At 45.5% G+C, this 26,210-nt stretch overlaps 1 protein-coding gene across 1 annotated transcript in view; it reads right to left on the bottom strand.

The window, feature by feature from the left end:
- ANKRD31 (ankyrin repeat domain 31) overlaps positions 1-26,210 on the bottom strand; it is a 135,131-nt gene that overhangs the window by 8,789 nt on the left and 100,132 nt on the right. Inside the window, exons 23-25 of the mRNA XM_039544026.1 lie at positions 21,644-22,688; positions 17,477-17,617; positions 14,636-14,732 (exon numbers count right to left, since the gene is read on the bottom strand). Coding sequence (XP_039399960.1) covers positions 14,636-14,732; positions 17,477-17,617; positions 21,644-22,688 — 1,283 coding nt within the window. The remainder of the gene's footprint in view (positions 1-14,635; positions 14,733-17,476; positions 17,618-21,643; positions 22,689-26,210) is intronic.

Raw genomic sequence — 26,210 nt, 5'->3', positions numbered from 1 at the left:
TTAGCAGCAGACCAGTGCACACAGGCTGCCCACAGCCTGGCCCTGACAAATCATCTGGTTCTAAATCTTTTGGTCCATCTCTCTCAGCCTGGTTTGCACCCTGTTGTGGTTCTGCATTCCAACAGCACTTTCCTCCCTATGGATTCTGCAGTCTGAAGGCTCTACCTTGACAGACAGATAGATCGGTAACGGAGGATCCTTGTGTGATGTTATTGACATGAACTGTGACCATATAGATCATTGTTGCAACTAGGGTCCTATAGTGGCACCAGGTCTTGTACAGAGGAGGTCAAGTGGGGTGTCTATGGAAAGGCTGTAGTTTGCTGGTTATGATTATGCTGTCCGTATGTGTGTATCATTTTTGTAATTGAAGTTATGAATATTGGTTATGTACTTGTTTCTCAATGTGTTTGAGTCTAAGTAGCCTCATTTGGTCAGCTTCTTGAGAAAGGACTATTCTCAGTAAGTGCCCAGTCAAGAAACAATTAACTGACAATGGACTTTGGGAGACGCCAATCCACATCTGAGCTTTCCTGGGAACGTTCAAACTAACATGTAAACAATAGCGTCGGCCTGCAAAAAGCTGAATCATTCATGGACATGTGACTTCCCCAGGTGGCTAGAAACTCCATCTTTTTGGTGTGATTCTGCACAGGAGAACAAAGGGGTTTCCACCCCCAAGAGATGCCTGAAAGAAACTGGAACAAAGGACAGTAACTACGGGGGTGTGAGTGATTGCTGGACCCAGACAAGGAAGGAGTCCAGTCTGTGAAAGAAGCTTCTTGGAACACCTCCGGTGGTGAGATTTCATCTGTAATCAGTTTCTTTATGTATTAGGCTTAGACTTGCGTGTTTTTGTTTTATTTTGCTTGGTAACTTACTTTGTTCTGTCTGTTATTACTTGGAACCACTTAAATCCTACTTTTTATACTTAATAAAATCACTTTTGCTTATTAATTGACCCAGAGTAAGTAATTAATACCTGGGGGAGCGAACAGCTGTGCATATCTCTCTATCAGTGTTATAGAGGGCGGACAATTTATAAGTTTACCCAGTATAAGCTTTATACAGAGTAAAACGGATTTATTTGGGGTTTAGGCTCCCAGAAAGACTGAATACTGGGTCCTGGGAAAGTCTCTGTTAACTAAGAAGTCCCTGAGCGGAGTGGATCTCAGTTTCAGTGAACTGCAGGAGGGTGTGGCCCAACCTCGTGGTCTGTGCTGTAGTTGACTGGAGTGTCGTCTACTGAGCAAGACAGGAGTGGAGGGAAGCCTTCTCTGGCAGGGGGGTTTGTTCTCAGTGGTATTCCAGCACATCTAGTGACAGTTTTAAGGGGGTTTCTGTGAACGAACCCATCACACCTTGTTCTAGAGGAAGGACACAGCAGGCCTCCTTAAGGTCTAGCTGTCTGTCTTCTAAGAGGTCCAGGCCTGCAGAGATTGTTTCCCAATTGCCTTGTAACTCTTCCCAAGAATCCACTGTACTAAGTACTTTTCCAAAATCTCAGGATCTACCAGGTGAAACCAGGTTATATATGTTGGATGTTAAAATAAAGTTATTAATTACTACTTTCATAGGACAAAGCCTTTAGGAATTCCAAAAAGTTTTGTGTATCATTTTGGAGGGGGAGGAGGGGAAAAGAAAGGTCAAGGTATTTCAGTCCAGATTAAACTCCAGACATGTTATGCATAGCTAGTGTTGTACCAGAAAGACTTAAACCACCTTCTGATACCTAATCAATCTATCAGTGGTTCTCTCTCTCATTTATAAGACACTGATCACCAGAGTCTCTACATGTCAAAGGATAAGAGCTTCTGCAGCTTATCTGTCAGGTGCCCTTAACTGACATTTGTACAGTGACAACTTGGAATTCAATTAATACTTTTGCAAAACATTATTTGATTGATGAGGCCAGATAGGACACCTGATTTGAGAAAGTAGTACATCACGCCCTATTTAACAGTAGTACTCCTCTGCATTCCTAAGGACTGTCACTGTTTGCTGGTCTCCTAATGCAGTAGTTCTCAAACTTTTGTACTGGTGACCCTTTTCACATAGCAAGCCTCTGAATGTGACCCCTCTAATAAATGAAAAACACTTTTTAATATATTTAACACCATTATAAATGCTGGAGGCATAGCGGGGTTTGGGGTGGAGGCTGACAGCTCGCGACCCCCCCATGTAATAACCTCATGACCCCCTGAGGGATCCCTACCCCCCCAGTCTGAGAACCTTTGCCCTAAAGTGAGGACCTGCAAAAGCAATGTCATGAAGGAGAAAGAAAGTTTGTTTACTAGTAACTGTTCCTTTCTGAATATATTGCATCAGCAGATCCAGTCTACTCTGGAAATATAAAATTAGTGTCTGGAGGTAGAAAGCAGCTAACAGATGCTTAGGGCTCTGGAATTTATGTCCTCCATTACATAACATCGGCTTCAAGGGTTACGTGTGTGCACCTTACCAATTCACTACTTTGAAAGGATTCCTTGGCTCACAGGGCAGGGAATATAGTGTGGATCTACAGAGGCTATACTTTTGGAGAACAACAATTACTGGTAAATCTTTCTTTCTGTCCAGGGGCGGCTCCAGGCACCAGCGCAGCAAGTGCGTGCCTGGGGTGGCAAGCCACAGGGGCCAGCCTGCCGGTCGCTGTGAAGGTGGCAGTCAGGCAGGCTTCAGCGGTGTTTTTGTGGGAGGTCCGCCGGTCCTGTGGTTTCGGCAGCAATTCGGCGGCGGGTACGATGAAGGTGCAGGACCGGCAGATCACCTGCTGAACCGCCGCCGAATCTGCGTGACCGGCAGACCTCCCGCAGAAACGCTGCCGAAGGCTGCCTGACTGCCATGCTTGGGTCGGCAAAAAACATAGAGCCGCCCGTTTCTGTCTCTACATGTCTGAAAATTGTGGATCGTTAATGATGGATAGCTATATCCTATGGACACTCCCTAAGTGATTGTTAATTTGACAGAAATGCGGTATAAAGTCCTTCATTCAAAATCTTCACCCACACCACAATCATATGCAATAATTGTTGAACTTTGTTTTCAGTCTTTTCCTATCTTCATTAGATACATAAATGTAGCCACTAACATCTTCTCTGCGTTAAATGATACTTCCTGAATTACCCATTGTCCCTCAGGATCTTTGGACTGATTATGTATTCTGATACTTAAATTATTATTTAGCAATATGATCACTCCTATTTTTGAACTTCAAAATCTATGTTGATAATCCAGCAACATTATAATGACCTAATGGGTAAAAAACAGGATCCACTGAGATCTGAAACTCAATATCTTCCTTAAGTATAGATGTAATCTGATCTTAAAAAGATTTAAGAAATGGAGGCATGACAACCATAAACGTATATGCCAGACAGGGAATTCATACATCCGGCTACATAAAGAACTATATTCTAGACTGACAACAGTAAAATTGATATATTTAAATTTGATGATAAAAATATATAATGCCCAATTACATGTTCTTAGTGCACACAGATATTTTTGTGTAGCTGTCCAGATGGCCTTCCAGTCCCTCAGATCTAAATCCAGATTATGTTCTTCATTCCATTGAAATATCAAATTATTTAATCCTCCATCACCTAATCTATCCCCAAGTATTCTTTATAAAAAGGCAATACGCTGTCTTTTGAAGGATTCACAGTAGAATATTTGTTCAGTATCACCAGTGGGTTGCAGTTTCCAACCATATGTTAAAATTGTTAGTAACATTTTATTTCGGATTATAATTTTATTTCTATTCTCCAGTGTGTACACATGTGTGTAAAACACGTAGTATACACACATACTGGAATGTAATAAAACAATCATATGATAGTTCTCTAAAATGTTAAATTTAAACTAATATGGATTTTATTAAGGAAGGTAGAGGATTAGAAACAAGATTTAAGGGGTGGTCTGGGGTAAATGTATAAAAAACAAAAAATCTGTTTAATTTTAAAGTTCTTGCAGCTTTAAGGGCAGATTGATGAGTAGACTGGAAGGAACAGGGAAGAGATGGGCTATAAATTAAATTAAAGTGCAAGATAAATCTACTGTTTGAAAGGAAAGCCAACAGCTCATCGTCATGCAACAAGATCTACAGGAGCTGTGACTAAGACTCTTTGTCCCAGATTTGTAAAGAGACACTCACCAATAAAAATAAAAATGTCTTGTGCACAGATAGCTCAGGCAACTGCTAATGAAATTTGTAAAATGGTCTTTAGGTCATCCCCACACACTTTCATTTGACATTACCAAATGGTTCTGTCTTATTCTTCCTTTGCCAGAAAGTCCTCCAAGTAAAACAGTAGGTAAGGCCACTTCCTCTTGAGGTTTGCATCTTAACCATATTCACTGTCAGTTATTGTCCTTGCTAAGTACAACAGAAAAAGTGGGATGTACACAAAGGAAGTTTACTTACAGTATTGTTGTTTGTCTTAGGCAGCACCAAATTAGAATTATTTCGCAATTCCACACCACGATCCACCTTAGCCGAGGGAAGGGAATTACCTCGAACTCGAGGCTTACTGGCGAATTAGTTCGATTGCAAAACAATGGACCTTTCCCATCCCACAGGTCAAGTCAAATGCTGTGGCTTGGACAGAAATTAGAGCTCCTGGCTCTCCACTCTCACACAGCCTCACAGGAAAAGTCTTGATTCTTTTTCTGGTCTGTTCTCAGCAGGACAGCTGGACAGAAATCGGACAGTTTTTGATTTCCTCATGGGCAGCAGAGTTAGCCTCTCTCAGCAAGTTAGAAGCAGAGGGTTGAAGCCATCAGAGGAATGCATGAGGGACCAGCAGCAGTGGAGATGGGATAATCTCTGAATAGAGGAGTGGCTCTCAGCTCTCTGATCGCGCGGAGTCTGGGAGAGCGGAATGTAAAGGAGCGGAAAGAGGGAAGTCTTGGCAAGAATTCACAGCGTGAGACTGACGAACATGCCGCGAGAAAAATCAAGAGGATGCAACAGCAGCCAAAACAGAGCCAAGCGAGAAAACGGAGCGACCCCAAGGCTACCAAAAACCCCACCAGCGATGAGCTCTACACCAGACAAGTGGGATGCCCGCCAGTGACCATGGACTCGCGGGCGGGAAAGAGATGAAGAGGTTTGTGAGGACGAGGCAGGCGACAGTGGGATTTACGGTGGTTTCCGACCCAGCGGATCTTCATCACCTCACAGACAGACTACCAACAACCCCCCCGAGCCAGAATAGATGCATCAACCTCACGAAGGAGCCCTACCAACCGTTTTTCCACCATGTAAACTTGAATTAAGGATAATAGTCCTAAGTGTGTGAAAAGGGTAATATCTATATATGGGGATATAACAGAATCCTCCCCTGGAGATCTCATCTTCCTCTCTAGGGGAGTTCTGTCTAAGAAAGAGGAATTCTTCTGACTCCCCTAGCCTTTCCTTGCCTAAAGCTCCAGCTCTTTCTTGAGGAGGCGAGTGCCTTTGCGAGCTGTGCAGCACTGCCCACCGCTGCATAGGGCCTTGTCTGCCCTGGTAGCTGGCTTCGCCCTGGCTTTCGCGCATCTTCATCTCCTCTGCCCCTGTGGCTCATACCTTCATCACTGGCTCTCATCTAATTAAATTAGGTCCTTATTCTCTCGCTTTTTCGGTATTTCAAAGAAAAAATTAAAATTAGAGAGACGAGAGACGCCTCACACTAGACACAGGTGAGCGCTCGCACGAAATGGGAACTCAGCACGCAAAAATCTGATGGACGGAGAGGGGGGGAAAGGACTGAGGACGCAAGGTATCCCACAGTTCCTGCTGTGAGTCAAAAGCAGCATAGGGTCCCTGCTGTCTCCAAGGCTAGGGTCAAAAAGGCTCCAAGGGTCCAGCATCAGCAAGGGCAACAAAGCTCAAAAGCCTCACCACCCACCCCAAGTCTTCACCGGTCCCCTCTCTCAAAGTAGAAATGAAAACAATCCTCTCTTTACTGCCATGCAGATTGAGAGACGCTATCACCTCAGCATCCTGGTACAATATGGCTGGTATGCAGCTATGATGGGCATGCCCCTAGCCATGGCTGGCATCACTCTTGGCAAACAATATGGTCACCATCATCTGTCAACCACAGACTATAACCTCCAGTACAGCAGTGCTGTCAGGTTGGCAGTGTCATGGTGCACCTAATTTTTCATGGTAGAGGGTGCAGAGTCAATTTTGGCCACCCATCAGCTTCACTCAATAGTAACTCATCATGTCACTGCCCCTTCAACCCTGATAACTGGCAGCTCCTCATCATCAACCTCTGCCCTCTCTGTTGCCTGCTCCCCTCCACACTCTTTAATGCCCTTCTGGACTATCACCTCTCCTGGCACACTTCCTCTCACTGTCTATTACTATCAACACACTTGTACTTTTTCATCATTCAAGTCAACTCATCTCATTCATGGGGGAAGGAATTCTTGGGTAGATTGTAGGAGGGGGTGGGGGAAATTGCAGAACAGGTGGTGTTGCAGGAACAGCTCCTAATCTATGCATGCACACAGCTCTGCTTCTGCAGGCTCTACAGCAGGTGGTCTATAGTTCCTCTTCACATACACTAGATCTGATCTTACAGCAGCTCTTATCTCAATTGTTGGGATAAAGGAGGGATTTACTCAGGAGTCATTCCTACTTTTTCTTTTAAAGGAGGCTTAACCAGCCCAGCAGGGGCATGGCTGCAAGCAAATGCAAAAGGGCTGGCAGCAGTGCCCATCTTATTAGCAAGCAGCAATTTATGGTTTGGTAGATGGTTGCATATGGCCCCATATTGGTCATGCAAATGCAAAGTAGATGGCATGCTGCTGTGCTGCCTCTGTCAGCGCTCTGCTGTCAAGAGCTGTCATGTCAGCACAGCACGCACTGCAGGCAAGGCAAAACAGGCTCGGGTGCACACCAGGCACGCTGTGCAGGCAAAATGGGGCAAAACAAATGGGCTTGAAGGCTGAAGGGATGACTGAGGACATTTACCCAGAACCACCCACCAAAATGACTTTAAAAACACCCATTTGCCCCATCAGAAACTGGGATCTCACAGATTCAATAAACCAGAACCTCATTGTTCACAGAGTTTTACACAAAAACAGAAATTTTCTCTTTTTCCTCACACACATCCCTATCTTGTTCTTGGACCAATTTCAGACTCTCCCCTCATCCACCTTTTTCTATCAAAAAGATTAAACACAAAAGAAAAAAGAGAGATGAAGGAGCAGCTGGAGGCTAGGCAGCGGGAGGTGACGACCACCAGAGCAGGGGAGAGATTGGGAGAGAAGCTCACACAGCGAGAGCGCTCACACAGCACAGAGGAGAGGAGAGGTGGCGACTCAAGCGCTGCCACAGATAATGAGAGGAGGGGAGGTGATGCTCCAAACTGGACATGTTCTGCAGGACCTCAGGACATGGTGACAGAGCCCTGCAGGCAGACTGCAGGAGGATGCCTCCCCCTGCAGTGTATCCCCCCCCCCCCTCCCCTAACCGCCCACCCAAGCGCCGCCACCTCAAGGAAATAAGAGGCCGTGTAAAGCTGAGGCTGCACCCAAAGCCTGCACCCCAGCATAGTGCACAAGTACCCAAACCCTCTCCTTCCTAAATTTCCCCAAAAACCCCTTCCCCCTCCCCATCCCCCCATAATTCCTTCCAAATACCTAAAATTACTGTTAATAAATCATGTTTTTTAGTTTTTACTGTGTTTACTTGTGTTCTTTGGGAAGGACTGTTTGAAGGAGTGAAGGGGTTGGTAAGTACCAGGACAGGGACATGGGAGGTCAGCAGCAGGCAGCACACACACTGCAGTCAGGGCAGTCACTGGGCAGGTGGTCGGAGGCACCCTGGTCGGTATGGGAGGTGGTTTGGTGGGTCTGTGTGGGGAGGGGGTTACGGGGATCTCATGCGGGAGGGGTGCAGCGGAGGTGCAGCCACATCGCAGAGGAATCTGTACACACAGCAGCCCCGCCAAAAGTATCCGTCCCCCCCGTCCGCCTCCCCAAAAACACAGACCGCATGGCAGGAACTGAAAGAAGGGGGGCGGATGGCTCTCTCTAGCCAAGGGAGTCCGGCACTGCAGACCGCTCTGGGGCATCTTCTTTCATTCCTCAAGTTTACCACCCAGCTTTACAGCACAGTCACCAACCCAGTTTCCTGTAGTGCTCCCAGTTTCAACCTTAAAGAAGTTGTAAAGTTACATGTGAAAAGTTTTTTTTTTTAAACGTGTGTTGGTTTAAAAATGGGGTTGGGGTATGTAACTGGGGGGGTGGGGTAAGTAACTGCAGATGCACTGCAGGCAGTAGTCAACAGTGGGTCTGTAGAAACAGGCTCAGGTTCAGAGAAACTGACTGAGTCACAGGCACGCTGCTCCACGCTCTGCTGGTACTTTAAGAGTTCCTTGTGCAGGGGCTTGCGAGCACAGAGCTTAGCGAGCCAGGACATTAGCGGGTAGGTCAAGGCCCGGCATCACAGCATCAAAGCATCCCCAGAGTTCATTTTGTGGACGAAGAGCATGCTACCTTCTGCAGAGCAGAAGAGAAATGAGTTCCTGAAAACCGCGCGTCTGAACTTGGCCACCCCCACCGTTGGTTGATAAACGTAAACCGTCCCCCACCACCCCAGTGCCAGCCAGCACCATTGAAAAAGTGATTTCTCAGCAGCTGCTGTGGAAGGGGTGGACAAATAATAAGAGTTGAGGGAGGAAAACCAAAGCCCAATCCTGCAGCAAGTGCGTGCTGTGGCTGCTGCGCTGCACTGAGCAGAAAAGTGCACAAACAGATTGCACAAAACAGAAAGGAGGAGGGAGAGGAGGGAGGAGATGATTGTGACGGTTCAATGATGAGTTACCTCCAACACCACGACACATTTTTTCCCATTCATTGCATTGGAAATGGAAAAAAAAATGGCTGGGGGGACGGGGACTGGCGGGAGGGATAGCTGCACTGCAGTGCACTGCTTCCAAACACTGGCCGTGTTGGTGGGTTAGTGTGGTGAAATTAGTGTCCTTAGTGCGGATACACAAATTCGACTTCATAAGGTCGAATCCACAAATTCGACCTAAGTTAAATCGAACTACTCTTGTAGTGTAGACATACCCTTAGTTTTCTCTTCTCTCAGCCAAAATCAAGCCAGGTTTTGACTTGCTGGGAATACCGCCTGCATGTCCCCACTGATGAAAGTGAGGCAGGGGTAACCAGCTGGTGTGAAAGGTGTCAGTTGGTGGAGTCCCTCAGGAATCACAGAACCGTAGGATTGTAAGGGACCTTGAAAGGACATCTAGTCCAGTCCTCTGCACTCATGGCAGGACTAAGTATTAGCTAGACCAGGGCGTGCAAACTTTTTGGCCTGAGGGCCGCATCGGGTTTTGGAAATTGTATGGAGGACCAGTTAGGGGAGGGGGTTATGGCCTGGCCCCCACCCCTTATCTGCCTCCCCCCAGGACTCCTGCCCCATCCAACCCGCCCTGTTCCCTGACAGTCCCCCCTGGGACCACTGCCCCATCCACCCCCCTACTCCCTGTCCCCTGACTGCCCCCAGAACCCCTTCCCCTGACTGCCCCTCCGCCGGCTCATCCAACCCCCCCTCACTCTTGACTGCCACCCCCGGGATCCCTGCCCCATCCAACCACCCCTTCTCCCTGTCCCCTGACTGCCCCCGGAACCCCTGCCCCTGACTGCCCCTTGCCACCCCATCCAACCCCCCCGTCCTTCCTGACTGCCCCATCCAACCATCCCTTCTCCCTGTCCCCTGACTGCCCCGGAATCCCTGCCCCTGACTGCCCCTTGCCACCCCATCCAACCCCGCATCCTTCCTGACTGCCCCATCCAACCACCCCTTCTCCCTGTCCCCTGACTGCTTCTGGAACCCCTGCCCCTGACTGCCCCCCGCTGCCCCATCCAACCCCTCCCTCTCATTCCTGACTGTCCCCTGGGGACCCCTGCCCCCATTCAACCCGTTCCCCGCACTCTGACCACCCTGACCGCTATCCGCCCCCCGGCCCCCTGACCACCACCCTGAACTCCCCTGCCCTCTATTCCCAACCCTCCCACTCCCTGCCCCCGTACCGCGCTGCCTGGAGCACCGGTAGCTGGCGGGGCTACAGCTGTGCCGCCCAGCTGGAGCCAGCCATGCCATCGCCACCGCGCAGCACAGAGCACCGGGTCAGGCTGGGGAGGGGGAGCAGCAGGGGAGGGGCCAGGGGTAGCCTCCCAGGCCAGGACCTCAGGGGCTGGGCAGGAGGGTCCTGCAGGCCAGATGTGGCCCGCGGGCCATAGTTTGCCCACCTCTGATCTAGACTATCCCTGACAGGTGTTTATCTAACCTGCTCTTAAAAACCTCCAATGATGGAGATTCCACAACTTCCCTAGGCAATTTATTCCACTGCTTAACCACCCTGACAGTTAGGAAGTTTTTCCTAATGTCCAACCTAAACTGCCCTTGCTGCAAATTAAGCCCATTGCTTCTTGCCTATCCTCAGAAGCTAAGGAGAACAATTTTTCTCCCTCTTCCTTGTAACAACCTTTTATGTACTTGAAAACTGTTATCACATCCCCTCTCAGTCTTGTCTTCTCCAGACAAACAAACTTGGCATAGTGCATCTTCACCCAGACGTGCTATAGCTGCACTTATGTAGCACTGTAGTGTAGACTTCCCTATAGTCCCACTATTTGAGGTATTATGTTGCTTGGATAGTTTCTTACTGGAGAAGAGGTTAGTAAGGAGGCATTTATATATTGGCTCTGATTTAGTTTTTTGCTTCCTTGCTTCTTGGTTGGTGTAGTAGAAGACAGTTACCTTTTCCGTAATTGGTGTTCTTTGAGATGTGTTGCTCATGTCCATTCCATATTAGGTGTTTGTGCTTGCCACATGCACCGGTGCCAGAAGTTTTTCCCTCAGCAGTATCCATATGGAACCAGCTCTGGCGCCTTCTGGAGTGGCGCCCACATGGCGCGGCACAAGGGGCACCGCTGGCTCCTCGCACCCTCAGTTCCTTCTTGCCAGAAACTCCAACAGTGGGGAAGGAGGGCGGGTTGTGGAATGGACACGAGCAACACATCTCGCAGAACACCAGTTACGGAAAGGTAGCAGTCTTTTCTTCTTCGAGTGCTTGTTCATGTCCATTCCATATTAGGTGACTCCAAAGGAGTACCCCTGGAGGTGGGTAGGCGTTCACGGATGTGAAGATTGCATCACAGCTCTGCCGAACCCAGTGTCGTCTCTGGCCTGCTGGGTGATGCCATAATGAGCAGTAAACGTGTGAACAGAGGACCACGTTGTGGCTTTACAGATGTCCTGGATAGGGATGTGCTCCAGGAAGGCTGCCAAAGACACCTGATTTCTTGTTGAGTGGGCTCTGACAATCAGTGGCGGCGGAACCCCCACCAAGTCATAACAGGTCCTTATGCATGAGATAATCCCATTGGAAATCCTCTGCAAGGACACCAGGTGACCCTATCTGCTGTAGCGATGAAGAGTTGAGTCAATTTTCAGAAAGGCTTGGTACATTCTAAGTAGAAAGCCAAGGCCCACCAGATGTCCAGGGTGTAAAGATGCCTCTCCTCACTGGACTTGTGCGGTTTGGGACAGAACACCGAGAGGAAAATGTCCTGGTTACTATGGAAGATGAAGACCACCTCTAGCAGGAAGGCTGGCTGGGGCCGCAACTGAATCTTATCTTTGCAGAAGACTGTGTACGGAGGTTCTGAGGTCAAGGCTTTAATTTCAGAGACCCATCTTGCCGACATCACTGCCACCAGGAATACGACCTTCCATGACAGGTGGAGAACTACTACTAAGGGTAACTAAGAAAACTACTAACGATGTATAACTATTTTACAGGATTTCAAATTTAGCAAAAACAGAGAAGGAATCAATGCTAGCCGAAGCAGCAGATGTTCCAGCACCATCACTGGCGACAAGAAGGAACTGAGGGTGGGGGGGAGCCGGCAGACACTCCAAAGGGCACCAGAGCCAGTCCCCTATGGATACTGCTGAGGGAAAAACGTCCAGCACCAGTGCACACACATCTAATATGGAATGTACATGAGCAAGCACTCAAAGAAGAATAAATAATGCAGTAATACTGCTCTCAATTATTACTACAGAATGGAGAAGAGTGGGTACAGCCAACAAAATTATTAACATAAGTAATCTTCTCTAAAATCCTTCTTGCAAGCCACTTTTTAATTGATTTTAAAACTTTAATTTCCTCACATTTCCATATGTTTTTATGGAGAAACTAAATAACTTCTCTCAATAAAGATAGACAACAGTGATCAGGGATTTGAAAGGTAATGGCACCATCTGATGCACAGTAGTGGTTTCAGCAGCTGCAGATGGCAAGCTATGGAATAGTGGAGGCAAATTCGTTTCTTTGGGTCTTGCCCCAGGATGACAAAAGTGAAAGTGTTCTCTGAGGTTTCGAGCCAGTGGTTCTCAGACTATGACAGGCAAGAATGGTGGATAGAGCTCATCAGATAAAAATGCTATTGGACAGTTGATGAGCCAGTTCCCTTCTTCCCTCTTTCTCTTCTACTTCACCAGTTCTCTTTCTCCTTTCCACAAGGCTTCCTAGCCAGTGCTAAATAAAAAGTCTTACTTCTTAATTCTCTGGACACAGGTGGTACTTCCACAGCTTCTACTTCAAGGGATGGCAGTATTCCTGATTTCTCCATTTGTGGAAGTGGTGGAATTTTTTGCTGCATGCTGTCTGCTTCACAGACTCCCAGTATGCTGAAAGGTGGGGGTAGTACCATGACTGAAGTGGCACCATGTGTGACTGCCTGGGTCCAATGTTACAAAATGCATCCTTGGTAGTGTAAAAGGTTAAGACAATTTTTTTCTACGAACTGATACATTATTTAGTGCATGCAGGTCCTATGAAAGAATGATTCATCATGAGGACTGAGCGAAGATATTTGATTTAATTGGGTTCTCTTAGTGAGCTAAGTGGGGATAATTATGAGTATAATGACTATAATTACAGAGATGAGATTAGAGAACTAAACAAATGTATTCAAACAAACTGAATGTATCCTGCTTTGGAGATGCATTTTAAAGTAGAAAATTATTTCCTTGTGGGTTGAAAAAGTCACTGCCATTGGGGTAGGGGGTTTAGAGTAGCAGGACAGCAACGTCTCAGTCCTGCAATTTACAAAGTTACCAAACCCCTACACCCACACGGAGACCCACTGAAGTCATTATGGTTTACATTTAAACACTGGAACAAATCCTCAATTTAGTGTGAGATCCTGTAACTTGTAGTGCGTGGGCAGACCCCTGTTCCCCCATACAGTCACGTTAACAGCAGCTGAGTCAATAGCAGGACTGGACATTAATTTTTACACAGTCTTTCTTTGGTAAAATTCCATTGGTTGCTATGTAAATTTTGTCAGAAAAAGAGATGAGTATAAGCTATATAAGGACTCCATGATTTGGTTAAAGGAAAACAGAAATACACGGTATTACATATAGTGGGGGAAATTCTGCTCTCACTTACATCCATGCAATCCACTGAAGTCAACAGTTCACCACAAATTTTGAACCTGATCCCCAGCTATGGCAAAGTCAAAGGTAATGTGTAAGGCCCTTGTCTTCACTAGAAAAAAGAGCGTGTTCCTAACTCCGCACAAATCCACTGGAAGAGGAGGAGGACATGCCTTATAATCTTTAGCCCAGTGGTTATTGGTGGTAGAACCCTGTTCAAACCCCTTCTCATCAAGTAGAGGGGGGACACACTGGTGATCTACCACATCTTAGGTGAGCATCTTACTGAGCTAATGGTCATAATGGAGGTATTTCTCCTCCTCCTCCAGCTGTTTTGTGTGGAGTTCGATGCCCTCTGAGCATATCTACTAGATCAGGCTCTGCATGCAATTTATGAGAAGTAGCACCTATCTTCCCCTGGTTTGTAGATCACTTGCAGAAGTAGGCATCTCTCTGCAGCCTGGACTTAGGTGCTTATCTCTGTGAAAGGGGCAGAGCTTAGGATACACCCTTCTGATTGTCATCTCCCATTGACCACCTTATGCAGCTCCCTGCCTAGCATGCTGACTTTTGTGGAATAAATTGTAAGGTGCATATCTCCCCGCATTTAATGTACTGCTTAACTCAGGCTTTGTGGATCACAGTGCTGTTCCTGTGACTTTTTAGGTTCCTAAAAGTTAGGTGTGGCAATGCTTAATGTCGCCATGCCTAAGTCCCTTTGTGGATGTCTGAATTAATATACTTTGTTCTTGTATATTGTTAGAGAGAGAAACACTCAGGATAATAATTTGTCTTTTGAGCATTTCTAGAGGTCTCCACTTAAGCAGTTTATTTCTTCTGTTTGAAAAGCATGGTTTGCATACCTAGCACAATAAACAATTACAATGATTAGTAAGATTTTTGTTTTTCTGTATTTTAAATAGTTTTATTTGGCACCCAAGGCATTCAAAATTACTCCTCCAGTACACTGCACTGTGTAAGGGCAGAAGGGAATATTTCTTTTACCACACACATCAATTTTTGAGAGAATTTTTTCAAGTCTAAGGTAATGAGGGCAATTCCTGAACCAAATCAGTAAGGAGTGAGTGAACTGTGGAAGCTTGAGCACTTCAGAAACCATTTTCTGCTACTTCCAGCCAAAGTGGAAATTAGGTTTTAGTTTGTACATACCAGAAGGCTGTTTTTGTTGTGCTGGTAATTCTGGTTCATTGGGAATACATGCTTCTTCAACAAGAATTTTTGACAGCTCCGTTCCAAGGTATGTGACCTGTATATAAATAAACCTATATAAGTTACTGGTTATTTTATTTATGTTGTGTTTTCTTTAATAATAAGAGGTTTCTTTCAAAATTAGGTGTATGCAATTATGGGTCTAATTTGGTATATGCTGTTACTTACTGCAAGAACATATCTTGAATACACAATTTGTATAGATAATGCATGCAAAAATTAGGTATGTTACATGAAATGCAATTTTTGCATCTGCACTTGAAGATGTCTAATTTTGAACATTAGATCCATTGAGAGTCTACTAGCCAGGGGATATGAGTTCAAATCTCACATAAAATCATTTTGTGACTGGGAAAAGGTTGTATCTACTTTGCTTCTGAGGAGTTACTTGTATCCTCAGGATCCAACCACTTTTCTTTTGCTCTTCTTTAGCACTACTCCCTGGGCTCTAAAATGGTCACAGGAAAGATGCATTGGTGTGGGAAAGTTAAAGAGTCAATGCTGAGGGAGCATTGACTCTTTAACTTGACACAAAATGCACTAAATCTACCACAGAAGCAAGTACAAATGGTAAACATGGCAACTGCTGAGAGAGAGTGTGTGTGTGTCTGGAGCTCCAGACAGAAGGGCTGCAGCAAGCAGGCCCTCACAGAGTGAAGGAGCCAAGAACCTGCCCAAAGCCTGGGAGGGACAGAGACACAGGCGCTTCCAATTGTCCCAGGGGTGCTCAGCCATAGGCCCCGCCCATACTCCAACCCTCCACACCTACTCTGCATCTTCCCACCCCCTCTCCACCCTCGCCCTGCCTCTTTCCCCCACTTCCCCAAGCACGCCCCATCCCCTCCCTCCCAGCGCCTCCTGCATGCCACAGAACAGCTGATCATGGCAGGTGGGAGGTGCTGGGAGGGGAAGGAGTTGATCAACAGAGCCACCACGGGCAGGAGGCACTGGGCAGCGGGGAGCTTGGAGAACCCACAGAATTGACACCTATGGACAGATAGGCCAACCGGGGACACGCCAGGATAGGGTCCAGGAGGAGCACTGTGCCAGGGAGGAATCGCCCGAGAAGGATAAACCAGAGCTGGACCCAGTGTCACTGCTGCCCAGAGCTGTCTGGAGCCGAGAGTACTGGGGCTTGTGACTTTGCATTGGGAATAAGGAGGGAAGCTGTTAGCTAGTTAAGTGGGGAGGTTGTAACTCTGTGTGGCTTTGCAGAGAGTGACAGAAGAGGGCACTGGAGGGGTTTGTTGGGGTAAGTTTACTGGCACCGAAGACAACCAGGAGCATAGGTGCCAACTCCGTGGGTGCTACGGGGCTGGAGCACCCAGAGGAAAAAAATGGTGGGTGCTGAGGACCCACCAGCAGCCCTGATATCAGCACCTGCCCCTCTGCCCCAGTGCTTCCTGCCTGCTGGCAGGCCCCACTGATCAGCACTGGGGGGGTAGGAGGAGGAGCAAGAGTGCAGCGGGCTTGAGGGAGGGGGCGGAACTGGGCAGGGAAGGGGCGGGAAGAGGGGGCGGAGCAGAGGTGGGAAAAAGCAGGGTGGGGTGGGTTATTGGGGGAAGGAGTGGAGTGGGGGCGGGGCCTGGGCTGAGCTGGGAGATTAGAAACTCTGCGCCTATGACCAGGAGCACCCAAGACTCACCATTGGACTGGAACTTTTCCCAGGACTCCTGAACTCTGTGTGCAGACACATTGCTGGTGTCTGCCCTTTCAGACTGTGGTACAGCTGGGCCTGTCAGGCCTTGTGTTGAATGCAACCCTGTTTTACCACACCTCTTATATTTCCCCCTGTTGTTTTTCTCCTCTCATCTCTCTGCAAATAAATATTTCTCTTTCCTGTATTCATTGTTCTGTTCTGGTGTGTATGTGTTCACTCCGGTGGGTTTGGAACAGGTGTCCCTGGGGTGGAAGGGAATTTCCCTGCTGCATTTCTGCGCGCGCCTTCTCTTGGCCAGAGCTGCCTGCAGAGCAGACTCCATTTTGGCCATGAGAGCACTAAAGTTACATTTGTTAACACCCATTTAACTAAACTTTATCCTTATCCCTTTTAATAAAGGAGTTAGAGCTCACTATAGACATGTTCTGAGTCACGCTCCAGAAAAAACAGGGAGTAACAGACTTCACATATATAAGGTAAAAACATCTTCTTCAAGCTTCCTTTATCTTACAGAAATAAAGGCACAAGCCCAATTTAAAAAAAATCTTAGCACCTTTAAAGAGATCAAATAGGCCTGAAATGTGAATGCACTGACAGCAGCCAAAGGCTAAACACTACAAAAATGCTTCGAAGTCCCCAGAGACCACAGGCTAGATGATGCTCAGAGCCTCATTTATGCAACTGGATACAACATCCCCGTAGAAGCAGGCCACAGGGCCAATAGCTTGGGTATGCTGCTCAAGCATGCAACACTGGCCTCTCATTCACCCGGTTGCAGCTGTGCAGTGAATCTACTATCCAAAGGTGTTGAGGAAAATTGCAATATCCACTTTGTAGCGAGTGGCATCTTGATGAAACAAAATGCAACTTTTAAAAGGATGCAGGGGGTTAAAAGATGGACAAAGTTGTTTAAGTGTCCATATGAGCTGGGATAAATGCTGCAAAAGCGCTGGCAGATCTTGGGGGACTTCTCAGATGTTTGGTGCTTTATGACTTAGAACTTTCACACTAGCCATCTGATCACAAAGCTAGTAGCGTGTATCTAAAAGTGACATGGGTATCGTTCTACAAAAGAATACAATAGCTTTTAAGCGATTTTTTAGAAATAACAGTGAGCCTACCTTATTCCACACATACTTCCAGCTCACAGAAATGTCATTTCCTAATAGTGCCTTAACCCACTGAACTGGATTCCCATAAATTCTATTGTCGCTCGTTCTGATTTTACCATCTTCTAAAAGAGCAACTTTATGGCTGAAGTCCTAAAAATGAAAATTAAGAAAAAAATTACAATTAAATTGACAAATTAAACTTAATATCCTTTAAATTTAAGCAAAATTCTAAAAGTTCATATGAACTGAAAAGTTGCAGCTAGCTATTTTGCATCTTTTCTTTATTCTAGGGTTTTTATGCAGCAACTCATACCACGATCATAAATAGAAATAAATAAATATTTCAGTTGTAAACTGAGATAAATTTCATTGTATGAGCAACTTTAAAAAGACAATACAAACACCATCCAAATCACTATCTGCACAAATATTAATCTTGATAATTTTAAAAAAATAGAGAATTTGATGGTCTTCAGACTATGCACTGTTAATTAGGAGAGATTATAAGTATAGGTGCTTTAATAATACTAAGAGTATGATCCTGCAAACACCTATGCAAAGAAGTAACTTTGCATATGTATTTCCAGTGTAGTTAACATGCAGCATGGCTTATACTGCTTATTGACAGTACGGTATCTACACTGGGCTTAAAATTAAGTTCAGATAACATAGTTAAGCAAGGTTTAAACGAAACTGTGCTCTAACAAGGTTAGGCTGACTGGTGTGTGTGAGGTCAAACTGTTAAACAAGAGATGGGCTTGACAATGTAACATTGGTCCACTCTCCATCCCCTCTCTCCCCAGAGGCAATCTCCCCAAAATTTGTGACTTGGCTCTATGTTTATAGAGTGTCTGAATTGGAACACACTAAATCCAAGCACCTTGAGGAAACCTGACTTCAGATCTCAACTGTACAGCTTAGGTCCATCTCTGGTTAGAATAGTGTTCAAAACTGCACCCTGTGAACCCAAGGTAAACCCTAAGTAAGTACCACAAACTCATTGCATCCCACTACCATGTGGTTTTCCATAATCACAAAGGAGGAAGCTTTTTTGTGCTTTTCCTCTGCACAAAGCAACAGACCTAAGCACTAATCCCTATGGTATCTACTGCATCCCATAGGATGTGTGAGTGCTATTCTCATCACGGTGCAGAAATACAGCTCTTCTACCACCTAGAATAGCTACATTCTCTTCCTCAGGTTGCAAGTGTTAAAGGCTAGGGTCAATAATGGAGATCATAACTAGAACGGTCTTAAGACACTGCAACAGGCAAACTGAGTTCTTCATCCTTCAACCTGGGTCATCACATGTTCTGGAGCAATATTACAAATCCCGTCCATAAAGGAAATGATTGCATATACTGATGGTTGACATGTGACCCAGTATAGAGGAGGTCTGTGTCCAACTTAAGAGACTTTCATGTCATGTAGCATGATGATGCATAAAATGGCTCTTCCATCAAGAGAGGCTCTTCCATGGAAGAGAGTCAGTGGGCCACAGGTGCAGACAAGGAACCCTTCCCATACTTGGGTCCATAGGCGGGGGGGTGTAAGAAGCCCAGGGAGGCTAAGCCTCACCAAACAGCCGGCCTGCCGCCTTTGGTGCGCCGCCGCCGAAAGGGCACCTTGGCCATGGCCCTGCCCATGCTCTGCCCCAAGGTCTCGCTCCCACTCGTCTCCTTCCCCCTGAGGCCCCACTCTCGCTCCACCTCTTCCCGTCCCCACTCTGCCCGCATGGGACTGGGGGAGGAGGTGAAGAGGCACGTGGAAGTGGTGATTGGCCGGCTGGCCGCAGGGGGGAGGCAGAGGAGGAAGCAAGCAGTGAGCAGCAGGCTGGCAGCGGGGGCTGGAGAAGGGTGTGAAGCAGCAGGCAGGGGGACCTTGGGGCTGGGACAGGAGTGGGAAGGGGCCATGCGGGGCTGGGGGTGGAGCAGGGTGGGGCTTCGGGGGAGGAAGAGGCTGAGTGGGGGCAGGCCAGCTTCCCCAAATGGAGGAGTCACACAACGCCCATGCTTGTATGCCTTTCATAGCTGACTCTCTACATACTTAATCAGTTATATACTTCAGCTGGTTGATCAGCACTTTGAACTGGAAATGACCTGGTAGTCACTTCTGAGGCAACTACCTTGTAAATCTGCTCTATGTTTGAAGGCGGGGGGGAGGGACGGGGGGGGGGACACATATTTGAAGGCGGGGGCTTGATCTTGTTCTTAGATATAGGGTGCACATTACTGTGTCTCTTGTATCATCAGCTAGCATAGAAACAAGAGAAATAACTTATTTTTCAAACTGTTCAGCTGTTTCAAACATGCTCATTTATCTAATAGTGGGATCAATCCCTAAGGGCTTGTCTGCACTACTGATTAAGTTGATGTATGTTACATCACTCAGAGGTGTGAAAAAAACCACCTCCTTGAGTGACGTAACTTACATCAACTTAAAGCAGTGTCTACACTGTGCTATGTCGGCGGGAGATGCTCTCCCACTGACATAGCTTCCACCTCTCATTGAGGTGGAGTAATTACGTCGACAGGAGAGCACTCTCCCGTCGACATAATGCGCCTTCCCTAGATGCGCTACATTGGCGCCGCTGCATTGATACAGCAATGCTGATTTAGCATAGTAGTGAAGACAAGCCCTTGGTGTTATATTTTTGGCCTAAAGGACTTGACAGTGTCCTCTTAAATATCACATTTAGTCATAAAAAAACTAAAAACCACCTCTGAACTTTCAAAATCAAATATTATGCAGTCTAAAGGACCAACAAACCATTCTATTTTGCTGCGAGCAATGACAGTAAATGTTAAACAGATAATAGAAATTGCAACCAAAAGCTGTTTAAATATACAGTATTCTGAATGCTGCTATTTGCTACATGGTTTGGAAGAAGGCATTTCACCCACTGAAATGCTTTCTTATAAGACTCTTGGTAGAAAATAGTTTTAAAAGCTGATCTGTAAATATTAAATAAAAATTCAGTATTACGTGCTGAAGATACTGAATAACGAGATTAAGGAAACACTTGAACACATTTTTAAATTAAAATACTATTATGCTGGGATATGGGCAATTATGGCACCTTGCTGACACTGTTAGGTGTGGTAACTGCCTTCCATTCAGGCTAAATGAGGGAATAATTAAAGGCCCTTTTGTTCAGTGTTAGCTGAATGGAAAACACCACCCAATGAATAGACCACATGCAAGCCTGGGCAGTGGCAGGGCCGCGCAGTCTAAGGGATTTTCTCTTAACAGAAACTACCAACAAAACTTGAATTTTGGATAACTGCTCTGATAAAAAAAGGTAGCAGTATTTTTTTTTTTCCTCTACAGGTTTGAGGAGTCCATATTTCAGCACTGAAAACTGGCAACCGTCTCTTAATGGAGTCCCAATTTTTCTAATATTGCATGTTTTAAATAGTCTTTTGTCTGACAGGTTACAAGGATATTAAAAAAAAACCTTGTAACTTTAAAATATACGGGGGGTGGGGGAGAACAGGTCTCTACTTAGCCTTCTTCCAACAAGCTCTGGTCTCCAAGCAAAGGTCAGTGAGGAATAACTTCATCAGTAGAGTGGATGGGGTGGGCCACTAGAGTTGGCTGTTCAGACAGGAGTTTATTTTGATATTTACAGATTAACGTAATACTCAAACTGCTTTGGTACAGTATAATGTTCAATATTTAATTAAAAATGATTAAAGGTCTAGAAAACATGACTTATGGGGGAAGAATGAAAAAGGGTGTGTTTAGTCTAGAGAAGACTGAGAGGGGACATAACAGTTTTCAAGTACATAAAAGGTTGTTATAAGGAGGAGGGAGGTAAATTGTTCTTGTTAACCTCTGAGGATAGGACAAGCAGCAATGGGCTTAAATTGCAGCAAGGACAGTGTACTTTAGACATTAGGAAAAACTTCCTGTCAGGGTAACTAAACACTGGAATAAATTGCCTAGGGAGGCTGCAGAATCTTCATCATTGGAGATTTTTAAGAGCAGGTTAGACAAACACCTGTTAGGGATGGGTTAGATAATATTTAATCCTGCCTTGAGTGCAGGGGACTGGACTAGATGACCTCTCGAGGTCCCTTCCAGTCCTATGATATTATGATTTCCTACATTATGTGGTTTATTTCTTTTCATTATTTTCTAATATTTACATTATTTTGGTGGTAAACCAATTACCTGCAGTTTGAATTCTAGAACATTTTCTCCTGGCTTAATCTTTCCTAATTCAAGCAGATCTTTCAGTCGATTTTTTTTCCTTCTATTTCCTCTGCAGTTCAATTGCTGTTGTTCACTATCCAGATTATCAGAGTACTGTGAAGAAGAATTTTGACAGCTGTTTACTGGATAAGGTACATATGAGACCAGACCTGTAGCATTACATGAGGTTCTATTATTTTGGAAGATATTTTGCTGAAGAGTAATAGGAGAGATTTCTGCAGATTGTGACACCACTATTGGTTGCTTCTGGGAAGCTTCATTCCAATGTCCACATCTTTGCACAGTCTTACCAGTGAGAACCTGTTGACTATCAGCAATTGGCTGATGGATATTATTATTATTATTGATAACAAAGCTTTCAGCTTCTGAAATATTTAACATGCTGGTTACTGGACTGGGATTTGGAGACTTGCTTCCTTGTACTGCAATTGCTATATAATTATTTTTTTCTTGCTGTGAGCACTTTGTTGGAGTAATGCAACTAATAGGTTCTGACGGCAATGTTACCATTTCTATAGTATCTATGGATTTTGATGTCTTATCAAAGGTATATTCTCTAACCTTGTTTTCATATGTCAAAGCATGGGAAGAAACTTCTTTGCTTGTACTTGCCTCTTCATTTGCTCCTGTCTCATCTAAGCAGCTGTTTGGATGTTGGCTGTATTCTTGATCTGAAAATTTACCTTCTCCAGGGAGAAGTGTTTCCACCGGGTTTCCATTAGCCAATTTGGCACCAGGGTCTACACTTACTGTTACTACATTAGGATGAACTATTTCATCAACAGTCAGATCATCTCTGTTGTCCTTTTCCTGAGAAATAATTGAGTTTCGGATTTGTTTTTTTGAACATCTAGAATACACTTGCTTTGCTTTCCTATAGTTTTTTATTTTTTGGCCTAGTTCTTTCTGTTTTTGTGCCACAACCAAAAGACTCTTTTGCCTAGAAGCAAGTTTAACTAGTTGTTCCCTCAATGCTCCTTGTTTAAAAGACTCCACTGAAGCCCTATAGGAAATAAAACAAACAAACAAAAGATTAATTCAGAACACAAAATACAAATATGTGTGTGTGCGTGCGCGCGCGCGTATAAAACCTCTAAAGAAACGGAAATATTTTAACAGGACTCTACCGAGGCCCAAACATTGAACAACCTTTTTATTGTTTGTACAGTTTATGGTTCAAATCCCAATCATTATGCATAATAAGCGGTGTGCAGAGAAACCCTGTAGAGGTCAGAATCTTCCTCCTCAGCCTGGAGGCATGATGTGAAGCATCTTGACCTACCATGCATCCCTACGAGTGGAATTGAGAAACTGGATCCACATAGTCACTGGCCAATTCCCTGCCCTCATATCACCAGAGGCCAGTACACAGGGGATATATAAATCTTCTGGGTATTCCTCTAGACCCTTCCTCTCACAACACTGGTTTATTGCATTCAGACCTTCTGCAGCCCTCACTTGGGCCCTGATTCTGCAATGAGCTCTGCATGAGCAAACTCATGGGCCTGGGTGGAACCATACTGAAGTCCACAGAGCTCCAAACAGATGCAAGAGTCTGCCAGGATTTGACACTGTGTAATCCTTCAAATAAATGTTATTTTGTAAAACAAATGCTTTCATATTCTTTATCCAAACCTCTGCTCCCCAAAATTGACATTAGCAGCCCGGAATTCATGACCTGCTATGAAGTGATAATTGTGTGTGCGCGCATGTGTGCATGTACACTTACATAATGAATGAAAATTGCAGTAAGAAGAGAGATTTCAATTTCAATCTTCTACTGGGTTACTATAAGTAGAAGTAAGTAAAGCAATTATTTTTAAAATTGTGAAAAATATCTTGATAATATCCTTTATAGTCAACTGATTTCCATGAGTGTCATAGCCAGCTCATGGGTGGCCAGACCTATTAGTCAGATCCAAAATCCACAGTCATGAACCAGGAGTCAAGGACCAACCTGATTTGGATACCAGGAGGTCAGAAGCGAGGGGGGGCAGGGGAGGGAAATGGAGGTTAGAATCATGAGTCGGGAACCTGAGTCAGGCCAGGTCAGGATACTAGGAGGTCAGAGGCAGGAGACAAATTGGCGGTCAGGAACCACAAGTCAAGTCAGGTCAAATGCCAGGAGATCAAGCTGGGGAAGCAGGAAGCACAAAGCACACTATCCAAACCAGGATGGAGCCCAATTGTTTGGACATGTTCCTGTTCCTGCTGCTGGCCTAAGTAGGGCTAGCAGGCCAATCAGCTGCTCTGGGACTCCACCAATCAGACCTCGGGACAGAGTCTCACATTGGGTTTGGGCCCAGGAACGTATAGTCTAGTTTCCAAGAGGGTCTGTCCCTGCGGAGGTATCTTGTTGAAAGCTGTAGTTGCATCTATGAAATTGTCCACTGCTCCAAAATCAATGAAGGCCTGTTGGAGGAGAATCCACTGGGAATCCCCTAGGATGCACAGCTGGATAGTAACCTGCAAATGAGAAGCCCCTGGATAGGCATCAGGGTGCCTCTCAGTGAGAAATAGGTTATAGGGAAGTTCTTTTCTCTCAAGGCCCATGCCAGTCTCCTCCCCCACAATTCCAGGGCTGGCTTGTGTCCCCAAGCTTCTTAGTGTTTGCAGTGGGCAGGCCGAGATGGTGTGGCCAGGCTCACCACAGCAGAGTCACAGGTGGCACTGATTGGGCCATTTCTTTTCTTCAGATGTGAGTTCCTGATGAGATAGATCTGCTTGCATGTGTTCAGCAGGTGATACAGAAGCTGATGTTACTGTACCTGGGCATTGGGGCTGCAGAGAACTTCTTTTCTTCTCCCTTCATTCCTGTAGCCAATTATATATGTCGATGATAAGGTCCACCAGGGTATCTGGGCCCTTAGGCATCTCTATGGGGGCCAGTTCATCTTTGCTTTCCTCACACAAGCCCCACTGGAACTGATACTGCTGCTTTGTTTCACTCTGTATCTGCTATGAGGCAGCGGAAGTGCACTGAATAGGAAGCCACTATGCCTTGCCCCTGCCTGAGTCCCCTCAGAGAGGCCTCAGGCATTCAAGCTCAGTGCAGATCATGGATGATGGTTGACTTCAATTGGAGAAAGGTGTCTCAGTTTGACAGCACTGGGCTATGGCCTTCCAGCCACGGGGGAGGCCCAGTCTAACATAGCTTCCCGTCAGCAGGCTGATTACCAGAGGCACAGATTTGGGAATGCATCAGAAACTGAAGGTGGTGGTTCCTGTCAAACCATTTGGGCAAAGGGCTTGCAGGCTCCTATATGGGGAAAGACAATGCAGGCTATGTTTGTAGCGTGGTGTTCTCAGTGCTCAGCTGCCTCTTTTGCTCTACAAAATGGCATCCTTTGCACAGCATGACCTCGCATGCACCATACGCATACACATGCAGTTTGGAGGATGCTATTTTGTAGAGCACGATAGTGTTCTCCATGCAGCGTGACCTCACGCATACCATGCATGTGAGGTCATGCTTTGCGCAGGACACCATTTTGCTCTAAAAAATGGCATCCTCCATGCTAGAGTCCTGGGACGAAACAATTCATTCAAATGGGCTCATGCCAACAACAGGTTTGGGAATTCCTCGATTGGGCTGTGTGTGATTTTTTTTCTTCCAAAAGAATTATATCAGTAAAAGCTCTAGATTATAAACGTCCTATATTGTATAGCTTATTCTATTTCCTGAATCAGAATAAGCTATATCAGTGTAAGCCATTTTATACCAATATAACTGTGTCCACATGAGAGTTTGTTTTCATTTTTTTCTTCCCTGCTTTAATTATACTTTAAAGAAGCAAAACTTTTCAGTATAGACAAGGCTTAAGAGAAAGTACCATGAAAAGAAGATACTAGTGACTTCAAAGTAAGCACAATAATGAGCTCCATTTCAACTACTTTTCACATTATGTGTGGCTCAGCTAAATGAAGGATGGGAAAATGGTTTACATGATGTCCCCTTATTTACAAAAGGCTATTTGCTAGTTGGTTACAAAATTAAAAGTTCACAACAGAAATAATCAAATGGAAGTGTAAAGCTGGCATGCAGTTTCATTACACGTGAAAGATAGCAGCTGTATTGGTTGCAGCACATTTTCAACACCTCAGAAATATTTATCAGTTCAGTGCTATAGCGCACAGCTTCACTAATAACATTCAAAGATTGTCTGATAGGCTTGTGCAAATGTTAAATCAGCTGTAATTACTTCTCTCTAACTACTGAGGGTTTGTCTATGGGTATGTCTACACTACAAGACTATTTCGAATCAACTTAAGTCGAATTTGTGGAATCGACGTTATGAAGTCGAATTTGTGTATCCACACTAAATACACTAATTCGACTGTGTGAGTCCACAGTAACGGGGCCAGCGTCGAATTTGGAAGCGGTGCACTGTGGGAAGCTATCCCACAGTTCCCGCACTCCCCGCTGCCCATTGGAATTCTGGGATTTTCCCCCAATGCATGCTGGGGGAAAAATGTGTCGAGGGTGGTTTGGGGTAACTGTCATCATTGAACCGTCAATCACGCC

This window comes from Mauremys reevesii, linkage group 6, assembly GCF_016161935.1.
Source record: "Mauremys reevesii isolate NIE-2019 linkage group 6, ASM1616193v1, whole genome shotgun sequence".
In the NCBI taxonomy this organism is placed as follows: Eukaryota; Metazoa; Chordata; order Testudines; family Geoemydidae; genus Mauremys; species Mauremys reevesii.
Note: the sequence above shows the minus strand (reverse complement) of the source record. Positions and strands in the feature narration are given on the sequence as shown.